The sequence below is a fragment of the Physcomitrium patens genome, chromosome 25, assembly GCF_059467195.1.
Source record: "Physcomitrium patens ecotype Gransden chromosome 25, ASM5946719v1, whole genome shotgun sequence".
Lineage (NCBI taxonomy): Eukaryota > Viridiplantae > Streptophyta > Bryopsida > Funariales > Funariaceae > Physcomitrium > Physcomitrium patens.
The window spans coordinates 3,260,137-3,272,005 of NC_143434.1; the positions used below are offsets into that span (position 1 = coordinate 3,260,137).

At 34.5% G+C, this 11,869-nt stretch overlaps 1 protein-coding gene across 2 annotated transcripts; it reads right to left on the reverse strand.

The window, feature by feature from the left end:
- Positions 1–269: 269 nt before the first annotated feature.
- On the reverse strand, positions 270–3,019 carry LOC112278542 (chaperone protein dnaJ C76, chloroplastic). Of its 2 annotated transcripts, none has more exons than XM_024512168.3 (5): positions 2,569–3,019; positions 2,046–2,278; positions 1,672–1,925; positions 1,339–1,519; positions 270–1,232 (listed from the first exon to the last, which is right to left on the reverse strand). In XM_024512168.3, exons 1-5 carry the CDS (start codon positions 2,735–2,737, stop codon positions 519–521), a joined length of 1,551 nt encoding a protein of 516 aa, XP_024367936.1. In that variant the 5' UTR covers positions 2,738–3,019; the 3' UTR covers positions 270–518. The 2 variants fall into 2 exon arrangements, with proteins under 2 accessions (XP_024367936.1, XP_024367935.1); XM_024512167.3 differs by having other exon boundaries at positions 1,672–1,928.
- Positions 3,020–11,869: the final 8,850 nt, after the last annotated feature.

The window sequence follows — 11,869 nt, forward strand, 5'->3', positions numbered from 1 at the left end:
GATTAATTTGATGTGCTTGTGATGTTGTAGGACTTTTACACTACGGTCGAGTTTAATTTGGCTTGAACACGAAATACGTTGCACGGATTAATATTATTATTAATATTTTTCTTGAAATAGGAGTATGCTTGAACTGGTCCAGGTAGCTATGCTGGATTGCACACATGGGTCGAGTCAAGGAACTTGATGCATTGGGCCATCTCTTGTTATATGATGACTAGTCGTATGCTGTGTGCATAAGACCAAACCCAAGAATCCTTCATAATCAATTCTTTAATGTAACGACTGTACTACGTGTTAAATAATTTACAATGATAAACTGCAAGACGTGAACCCAATGCATTGTTTGGTACAATGCATAGGGTTCCCTTACTTGGTTGCTAAAAACCTTATTTTAATTGTTCTCTATATACATTCTAATTCTGTTAGCTACTTGAGGACGATCCTCAATGATTTCAACGAATTTTTTGGTGGTTGTTTGCGACTGCTATGGTTCTCAACGGGTTTAGGCTGTTCCTTTATGCACCCTTGTTCCTCTCATGTCTCATCACAGCTAACCATGTTATTAGTTCGCAGACTACGGCACCAATCATGTACCACACTGCAGCTGCTAGGAAAATTTGCAGGAACAAACCAGAGGTGACTTCAACTGGCAGCGGCCCGGCTTTGTTTGCAAATTCGAATGAGTTTGCAGCTCCCAATCCATGCGTCATTCCAGCTAAAACAGCGCCAATCACAGAAACAGCCACAGGGGCTGTTGATAAGATAGCTTTCAGCCAGCCACTTAGTACATCGTCCATCTGAGTCTCAGAAATTCCATGTGAACTTGGATTATGGCCTCTTGAGTCAGTTAAGGGTTCCTCATCATTAGGAGTAGATGTGTAGAAGGGCTGTATGGGAGACCAATAGTCTTCTTCTACAAGTACTTCCCTCTCTTGCTCAGCCTCTATGTCATTCCCTTGTCTTCGCCTTCTTGCTGCTTCAAGTAGTGGACCAATATCTTCGGGTAAGCCAAAGTTTGGCTGCCATCTCGGCGCAGAGACAGGGTAATTTCTATCCATTGTAGGCACCCAGCTTAGCGGCACAATTGCTCCTCTGGATGCACGCAATGAGGCTGAATCGGAATTGGAATCGTAAGGATTTGCACCAACGAAATGATGCCACCACCGACCTGCTCGAGTTTGGATATTCTCTGCAGCTGCCATTCGTGCCTGCTTCTGAGCCCCCGTTTCCTGTCTCAAGTTCACAAATTACTTTAGCATCTTGATCGTCGCTACAAATAGATCCAGACCAGCAGAAATCAGCAAAACCAAGATGCATTGCAAAGGAAGATATTACCTGGAAATGTGGCCTCTTTGATCGCTCTCGCTCCGCGCACTTTTTCAGAAATTTCTCGGTGGCCGTGAAAACGTTTTCAACTCTATGGCCTCCATTCGAGTGCGCATCAATTCCAACAGCGAACCGGGGTTGCTTGGTCATAACAAACTCCAATGCGGGAAGCTTCTCTCTCGGTACAAAACTGCATACAATTACCAGCAGAACTCTTGTAGAACAGTTATAATTCCAGATTACTAGCTGTGGCAGATAAAGGGCTGCAAGGAACTATTGAATACAGGTGGACACGGCGTTGAGCTAGAAAACGTGTGGGATACTGAAGGGCTTGAGACTTACGAGATGCAGTCCACTGGGCAAGCCCGGATTGCATCGTTAACAGTGCCTTCCGAGTCACCCCATTGTCCCACTGCTCGGGCTCGGCCGTAACGGGTCTCGATTGCAAATGTATTGGAGGCAATAAGAGCACACTTTAGGCATCCCACACAGTGCGATTCGTCCACAAAAATTGCTCGGCCCTCCTCAGCAGGACCTAACCACTTCGAATATAAGGGTTTTCCAGTATAGCCATCAAATTCAGCTCTTTCAACGCGCTTCTGGACCACAAACAGCAGCAGCAAGGACGTCAGTTTTACTATTCAGATCAGGTGATCAAGGTCAAATGATCACTTCAATACGCAGGCTGCAACACAAGATTTCGAAGTGATACCCACCACATCGTACGCAGCTCGCTGGTTGGGATCCGAGAGCGTGGCGTAAGCGTCGTTAAGCAGTATGGCCATGTCATGACCGATAGGCCCCGCGATGTCCGGATGACATCTCTTTTGCAACCATCTGTACGCTTGCTTGATCTCAGGCATCGACGCATCAGATTTTACTCCCAAGAGCTCATACACGTCGTAACTGTGGTCGATCATCGATCCTTTTCCTGTGTGTGCTGCAGTAACTACACAAATCAAGACAGGAAATTAGATTCCCATGACATAACCAGAAGTATATTCCGCAGATTACGTCATCCTCATGGAGTGAACAGACTTTTTGTATTCCAAACTACAACACCCCAGATCCTCAACAGGCTTGCTGTCGTGTCCTTTTTTGTTCTTCTATAATTTTGGTGAGAGCCGACCCCGTTTATTTTCCTTCACGTGATCACTCGAACCTTGACTGCTCCGTCTCATGTGCTATCACTCAAGCTCTTGAATCAGCAGAAACAGATGGGGGAGCAGAGAGTCTCACCTTTGTTTCTTTGGCACGGATATCTGCGTACACGAAATGCTTTGAAGTTCGTTTCTCGGCTGCAGAAAGGAAGTCGACGAGATCGAAGGCCTTCGACTTTACCCATACTGGAGGGCAATGCTCCCAAGCCTACCGAATCCCAACAACCTTGTAACTGAGCCGTCGCCATGGGTTCCAAATGTCGAGCTCCGCAACGAGAGAGGACGCGATCAGCAACACGGAACCGCCAAGTCCTCCAGCACGATGATCTTTCACCCCCGGGAGAAGAATTCTCCGCACCTTGATAAGCTAGTTTTCAAACCCACACAACCTAGGATGCTTTTACCAAGCCCCACTCCAGCCGATCGCACAAGCACGTGCACAATCGCTCGGTCCCTCACACGCTTCTCCGCTCAGACTTAACCAAAACGCCCCACCTTCTCAAGTCTCATGCTACACTCAAGTCTAAAGCACGAGCTTTACGCTTCCCCGTCCAGCGGCTGCCCGCTTTTATAATTGACATGACCGACACATTCTCTCTCTCTCGGGATTCTCCTTTGTGCGTGAGCCGCTCAGATGGGGGGCTGGATCGACGCCGAAGTAGGAACACCAGCAGCACCAGCGAGGATCCTCTCGTTTCTTTTCGTTTTGTTTCGTCTCGTCTCGCCTCCTCCACCAGTCGTTCCCCGAGGCAATGTGCATTGGCCGCAAGTTTCTGCAGCCGTGGATCCCACGTGGATTGGCGTCAGATGGGGCCTGGATCCAGGCGTGTCGGCGTTGCGTGGGTACGTGGGCATTGCGCGGGGATTCGAGTGGCTGATTTGTGCGAGTGCATGCTCGCGCTGTGCATTGCTGGAGGTGGAGCACACCACCTCCTTGCTTGCCGATGCTTGCTTACTTGTTCGCTTACTTACAGCACATTCATTCATTCACACCTTCATATACTTATTATTGGTTATTTTACATACTATAAATATATATATATATATATATATATATGTTTTTGATCATGTGTTTACCACACAGCTTCATGTTTACGGCGCTTGGGATGTTCAACCACCTTGTGGTGTGTAAACCACTTAATGACGGATGTCCAGTTCCGAATTCTTGAGGAGGAGGAGCAGAAACCGACCTTTTTTTAATCAGTTTCATGTGCGATCTCCCAGTGGGCAGGGGCTTGTACCAACTGTTTGTATATGTATATGGGGTATTGCCAATGCCACCACAGGTTTTATTAATGCTATCACAACCTCCCACTCATTCGATATATTTTTTAAGTTTTTATTTTTACTTCAATCAGAACGGAGTGTTCAGAGAGTATATCAACTGTCGAGCCGTGCAGTGTAATAAACACGTGGCGCTCACTCCAGTGGTCGTACACAGGGGGTGTGGCTCAGATGGTAGAGCAGTTGGTAAAGCAGAGCAGAGCGAGCGGTCTCCGTGAAATCCGGAGCCACATACAACCTCTAGATCCGATTTTTCCAGAATGTTAGATTCCTAGTCGATTCAGGAGCGCAATAGTATATGGTGGTCGAAGAGGCGTCATTAACTCTTGGGGATTGTAACGCAACAATTTGCAGTAAATTCTAGAACCAAACTCATTAATCCGATTTTTTGTGGAAGCACACAAATACTTGTGAATCGGTATTTGGTAGGGTTATTGCGTTTTAGAACCTTTGGTCTCTGAATCAGTGGAACCTAACGTAGCATAAAAGTGCGCTTAGGAAGAAATGGATAGGAAGACAAATAGAAAGGCGGGACCGAGTAGTGCTCCGGAAGAAGTACTTTATGCCCTTCGCAGCAAAATCCAGGTGACAACAACGACAGAAGTAGGACGAGGGGACCGCATTGGATCAGAAGCACCTCGGAGAACAATTCAAGACGAATATCATCAGGTAAGCCATCCAACCCTCAACTCATGTCAGGAATCGAAAGACAGTTTTGAGAGTATTGCTAATCTAAACTCTTCGGAAGGGCAGTCAAAGGAGAGCTTTGAGCTTCAACTCCTATATTTTCCACCAGATGGGGAACCCAGGTCGATCCCAGTCCAATACATCAAGGAAGTACCCCCGCTGACCAACGTTATAGACGACACATTTATAATAAGGAATGAAGGGCTCTGTCAAGTTAACTTGGGTCAAACAAGGAACTCATCACCAGCACAGCCTATGCAACACAACATTCCTCAAATCAAGCGACCAGGGGAAACAACAGAAACAAGGAATACAGCTCTAATCCACGGCACGGAAACCTGCCTCCACGAATAGGAACCCATTGTTGATCCGGTTGTTTTGAAACTAGTCCAAAATGCGATAGCAAACCTCAAAGCATACGTGCAAACGAAATGGGACACACCTAGGATTGTCCCACCAATACACCATTTAGAAAGAAGTTTTGAGACTACTAGCACAATTGAAGCCGGAAGCTGATCAGATACTATAAGCGTTTGGTATTGATAAGCCAACCATAAGAGCCACGCAAGCGCCCACTCTTACAACTCCGATAGTCGATCAAAACAAAAATAATTACCACAGGATGAAGGTCAATCTCAGCCAGAGTACAATGCAACAGGTGGAAAACCAAATAATTCACGAGAAAAGCCATACCTTGATAGGATACATGAAGGACCTAGGTCTGCGATATCTTCACGAATGGGCCACAAGAGTCTTTCACATCTTATACTTCTCCATCACCATGCTTGGAAATGGATACTTCTACCTGTAGTTTACTAATAAGCAAGGTAAGACATAAATGGTCACAAAACAACATAAATTTAACAATCAAGATGTACTTTTGACACTATAGAAGGCAGATTTCAACCTTAATGACAATACAACAACCAAATATACTTTCCTAATCTATATGCAAATCAAGGAGCAATACAAAGATGCAACATATATTTAGAATATTTCAACTTCTCTCCAAAATATTTAGCACCATAGGAAAGGTCCTTCCTATGGATCCCACAAAAACTTATTGTAGCAAAGTTTTAGGATCCATAGTTTGTGTTTTAGTTGTAGATATCACCAAACTTCCATTCTATCTAATCCTATTCAACCTAATAGGTGGTCAAAAGAAATACTACATTGAATACAATAAACTTCTATTCAAATGTAATCAATGCAAAAGTACAATCCTTCATGCTAAACAATGTACAGTCACTAGGAGGGATGACTACAAACAATCTTGTAACAAATGAATAAAATCTAAAGATTTAGTGGCTGATTGTCATAGTGATATATAATTATCTAGATAAGCAATGCTCAATAGAAGGTAAATATAAATAGATTGATATTATCTTATGGTAAAGCTTCTTAGAAACTTAATAGATACATATTTGATTTTATACATATTTATAGTTAATTGATAAATTAGAAACTTGGCCAATAAATTAGCCATATATTGCATGTATAGGTAGCTTGTAGTACAAGTTAATGATGTAGTATATATATAGGAAACTTGCCTTATAAATTAAAACTTATGTCTTACAAATTGGACATGTGTTGGGAGTCTTATAAGACATCACTACATAGCTCTTAGTTGGACTCATGTTAGATGTCATATAGAATGTTACTATATAGCTATTAATTAGATAGTATATATAAAGGCAAGAGAGAAGCCTTTTTCACTCTTGTCAACACCTTTTTAATCCTTAGTCTTGTTTCAAGTCTTCTAATCTTCTTAGCTTTGGCAATAGCTATTCTAGTTCAATATATTATCATCTTTGAGTGATTTTCTAGTCTTTTCAAGTGACATAAGAATGTATTGAAAGTTTCTTTCTTTGAGACTCATATCCTTGATACTAACCAACAAAGATTAATTAGTGAAGATTCTCCAAAAATAATGGTCAAGACCTTTGAAAGAAATATTTGCTAAAAATAAAATTTATATGGATGGAAAATAAACCAATTTCACAACTCCAACCTATCAAAGATCCAATATCATGTCAGTCAATAACCTACAAGTCACCTTCACTACATCCTAATTTTTGAAAGGCTCTCGATATCTTACTCTTTAATAAAGGACCAAGACAAGGTTACATAACATCCATACTAGTTTATACCACTAGTGATCATATAATAGAAGGTTTAGTCTAAAAAACCTCCACTGTCCTCTGTGCACCTTATAAATCATACAAACTCTAAGTGAAACAAACTAGAACTTAGAAACAACAAAAAATTATTTGATGAATCAAACTATGCAATGCCTATAGAATGAGATTATAAATAAAAAAACAGACATAATTCTTTGAAGTAATGGACACATGCTTTGTGGTCAGCCAAATAGAGATCTCAAAATAATATCATAGTTTGTGATTGGATAGCTATCATATCAATAGATGAATTCATACTCTCTCCCACTAATTCACTTTGGCCAAAAATTGAGAGAGGAAACCACCTTAGATAACCATGATTAATGGCCTCATTGTAGCCTCATGTAATATCTAATGCCTAAAAAAAGGCTTAGAAGGTATATGCAAATGCTACAAATTTTAGAACTTTATACTAAATATGTATCCAAAATTTGATATTATCATGATGCAAGAATACTGATTTAGTTACATTGATTGTACCAAATAGGCAATTCAATTGGAATTCATAGAAGGACCTATATTTTGAAATGCTATTGCATAATTTGCATACACAGACAATCTAGTTAAAAGCATTGCATTTTTACATCACATAAACTATCCAAGATTATTATTACCAATGGTATGATTGTAAAAGATAGAACACAATATATTATATTCAAACCATCACTTCCTATGAAAATCGAAATATCAAACATATATAGTCTAAATTATACAAGATCTAGATCAAATTTATGGCATAAGATTATTGACTTTTTTTTATCAGAAGCATAATGGTTCATAGAAGGAGATTTCAATTCTACTAAGATATTATATGATAAAAAAAGTAGCATTGATCACCTAAACCATAGCTCATAAGAAACAATGGCTTAAAATAACTTCTTAATCAAATTGGAAGTTCAAGGTTTTTTTTATATGAATGAATTTTAAAAAAACCAAAATTAAACGTCTTATATGAGACAACCAATGCCTTACACTTAGAATAATATTCACTAGAATAGATTGTTTTTACATTAGAGCAAAAATACAAGATATGGGTGGCTTAATTGATATTTAACCAATCTAGCAAGGTATCTCCAACCACTCTTTTATATTCATCAAACAAAAGGCCAAGAAAACTTCTACTCTAAATATAATTCTATAATAAATAACATTTAGAAATTGCATCAAAAAGAGAAACTCTTATCAAAGCATGAAACTATAATATTTTTAATTATTTACATCATATGTGGTTTGATAGAATGCATGCAATATTGAAAAATATTAGAGAAATAAATGCATCTATAGCTAAAAATAACCATTGCAATTACAAAACAAGAATATCAAAGACATCATCTCAACAAAGATAAAGATTGTTGTAAAAGAACTTCTCTAAAGCAAAGTACCAAGCCTTAATATGAACTCAACAAAATTCTTTGAAGACTATTGGGAAGAAATTAGATCCAACATAGTTGAAATTATCAAAGAAGTTCTCTCATAAGGTAAGCTACCTATCAAATTTAATATTAATAATATTATATTGATTCCTAAAATATGAGACTTATTAATGATTATTAATTATTGACTTATTTTTTATAAAATATAATATATAAGATTATAGCAAAAGTCCTAGCCAATATGTTAGTATAAAACTTATTTCATTGGATTTGTAAAGCTCAAACATGATTTGTGTGAAAAAAATGCATATTTGATAATGTATTTCTAGCCACACAATCATTGATTTGGATGAAAGAGAGCAATCAAGATTTAGTTTTTATATTATTAGACTTCAAAAAACTATATAATAAAATTAGTTGAATATTCTTTTAAGAAACAATGATACAATTGACTTTTCTAGCAAGTAGATTGCATAGATTATGGCATTAAATATTGAAGCAACAATCTTCATCAATATCAATAAAAAAGAAGAAAAATCCTTCAATCTCAAAAGATTAGTAAGACAAAGATGCCTACTAGTATCTCATCTATTCTTCTTTGCAATGGATGTCCTTGGATACATGTTAAATGATGTCAAATACAATGTGGAAGAACTCATCTTATCAAATCAAAAGTCATGTATCAATTCTATGTTTGCTAATGATACCATGTTACATTTAAAAGAAGTATCTAATAACCTAAAATACACAATAAAAGTATTAAATACTTATTATGCACCCTTTAAGACTAAAATAAATTGGTACAAAATAACAACAATCTAAATCTTCCAACAAACTTGAAATTTTAATTAAGAAGAATAAGGGCTCAATTAGATAAGGGAAGGAACTTCAATATGATATCTTGGATTCTTGATAGGATTATACATGCCATCTAGAAAAAATAGAATAAAGGTCTTACATCAATATCTATATATATATATATATATATATATATATATAACTCATTAAATGGGACTTCAAACAATTATTGCTAGCATGTAAAATTATAATAATAAAATTAAGTAGTCCTAGCTTCAATTTGGTATATGACATCATGTGTAATCATAAAGACTAAGATCTTTTCACAAGTTCACATGTTAATAAGAAATTACTTATAGTGAGGCATCACCATAGGAACCAATTGTGTAAAAGTCCATTAATACATGATAATATAACCTATAATCCATACTAGCTTAAATATACTTATTCTAGAGATTCAAGTACAAGCATTTCTAGCAAAACTAATTACTCATGGATTCTCTTCTTGAAAAAGAATCTTAAAAGATCATACTCTAATATAGTGCTATCAAAATATAATATACAAGAAGGGGCATTTGGCACCATAATATCTATTGGCTAATAAATACTAAAATTCTACTAATCTATAATAGTTCACATCTTTGGCGCAACATCTATTACATATGGAAAGAATTTAATATAGGATTATAAAAAATAAAAAAAATCCTAACACATAAATAAAATGCTGTGGCAACCACTATATAATAACATCTTTATTCAATCATCAGATGGTATAGCTTAAGATCATAATGTTGTCAACCATTGTCATATTATGTATATTCTTACTTAAGAATTCATTTGGTACCTAGTTTTGGAATGTAAATAGAAACACAACAACAATCCTATCAAGTTTAATAGAATATTAAATAAAATTTAAGTGATCTTTAATAATCCTAATTATACTTTGATTAATCCAAATAAATTTTTAAAAAATTAAAAAAGAACACGAATAAATCATAAATTAATTTCAAAGAAATATAATAAAAAACCTTAAAAAAATTAAAGAAATACTAAAAATAAATTTTTTTAAAGAAACAAAAAAAAATCATAAAGAAATATTAAAAATAAAAATTCTATATAAATCTTAAACAGATCTTAATCAAATTTTAATTTAATCCTAATTGAAATCTTAATAAATTTTTACCAAATCTAAGGTCAAATTTTAATTGAAATCCTTATAAATTTTAACCTAATTTTAATTCAAATCCTAATGAAATTCTAGTGAATCCTAAATTCTAGACCAATCATATTTAAATTCTAATCAAATCCTAATCAAATCCAAATAATATCCTAAATCCTAATTAAATTTTAGATGAACTTTAAATCCTAAATAAATCCTAGATTCTAAATCAATTCTAATCAATCCTTAATCAAATCCTAAATCTTAAATAAATTATTAATAATCCTTTAGAAAATTAAAAATTTAATAAATAATAATTGAATCATAAATTTTGACTCAAAATTTGCATACCTTACAATAGATACCTTAAAAATCCTCACTAGTCTTTTAAACTCCAATTTTTGAGACTATAATCTACAAAAATCCTTATATGCTACAATCTAATTGCTCAATTGACTTCAAAAATTTTATAAAAAATTATAATAAGTACAAAAAAAAATTTCTCAATTTTTACTTATAAACATGCTATAAAATTCACAAAATCCTAAAATTTTTAAATTTGTTTATATTTCTCAAAATCTAAATCCATCAAGTACATTATTAACTTTGAAAATCCTTTAAAATCTCAATATTAATCCGAATAACATAAAATCAATATTTAAAATCATTTTAAAAATATACTATCAAATTTTACTATTTGATTGACAAAAGAACTCCAAAGTTATTATAGGTACATGGTTTTGTATCTCAGGGTTTGATTTCGACCCAAGTTGATAATTGGTGCTTTTCAAGTATTAATTTTTGATAATTTGGAATAATTTTTACTTTAATTTATTTTTGATTCTATCTTAAATATATCTATATCAATTTTTTTATCTTATTTACTATGATTTGGCTTACTTATGCTTCTGCAAAATAAATAGAAGTTCCTTCTATAAAAAATAATATTAAGACTAAATTTTTAATATCATTCTATCATTTATCTTTATTTTTCTATTATATCTTTCTACTAGGCTCTTTCAAAATAATATATATACATTTTTATTTTTTACCATAAAATTGTGTTACAATATAATATCTATCTCTTTTGAATTTATGCATTGTATGGAATGTGCCAAATAATCCAAATCTTATTTGACTTATATTATGTTTTTTTTTTCATCCAATTATTCTTTATCATTTTTTTTATCCAAGTCAAATTTATCTTCTTGTCTTAAAAGATTCATGTCTTCGATAAAATCTTTTATTATTTTTATTATTTGAATATCTTCACTTGCTTCTGTGTAATTGATATTTTTTTATTTTTTTCTATCTAACTCTTGTAATGAATAAGTTGCATTATTATGAAAAATTATTACTACATATGGTCCAAATTATTGTTTAAAATTTTTTTTAAAAATACTATATTGATTATCTAAGCTACTATCATATATCAAAATTCAATCATCTTCTTCAATTGCTTTAAGTCTCAATCAATGTTGCTTATCAAATTATGCCTCATTTTATAACTTTGTTCTTTTTAACCTTTCTAATAGTATTTGTACATCTTCCAATCTTTGATCAAGTTATTGAATTCTAATAGCTAAAATTTCTTTTCTTATCAATTTATTTCTCTATGATAGCATACTTCAAATAGATACTTTTTCTTTAATTAGAAAAAAAGGTTTTTGGTATGTGATGAGTTTAAAAGGCATATATCTTGTTATTGAACTATGAATTATTTGATCAGCCTATAATGCAAATGGCAAAAGCTAATGCTATTCTCTAACCTTCCTATTAAAAGTTTTAACTAATGTTTTATAATTGGCAAATGATTACATTCATTTTTTATATTTTTTTTAAAATTATAAGTTGTAATCAATGACAACTTAATTCTATCTCTTTCAAAAAAATCACAAG

Excerpts from the sequence above, each read along its gene's own strand:
- LOC112278542 (XM_024512167.3), bottom strand. The coding sequence starts at position 2,737 with ATGGCGACGGCTCAGTTACAAGGTTGTTGGGATTCGGTAGGCTTGGGA. Across the intron at positions 1,929-2,045 it reads AGCGAGCTGCGTACGATGTG|AAGCGCGTTGAAAGAGCTGA; the intron begins GTGGGTATCACT and ends TTTGTGGTCCAG. Across the intron at positions 1,520-1,671 it reads TGCCCAGTGGACTGCATCTC|TTTTGTACCGAGAGAGAAGC; the intron begins GTAAGTCTCAAG and ends AATTGTATGCAG.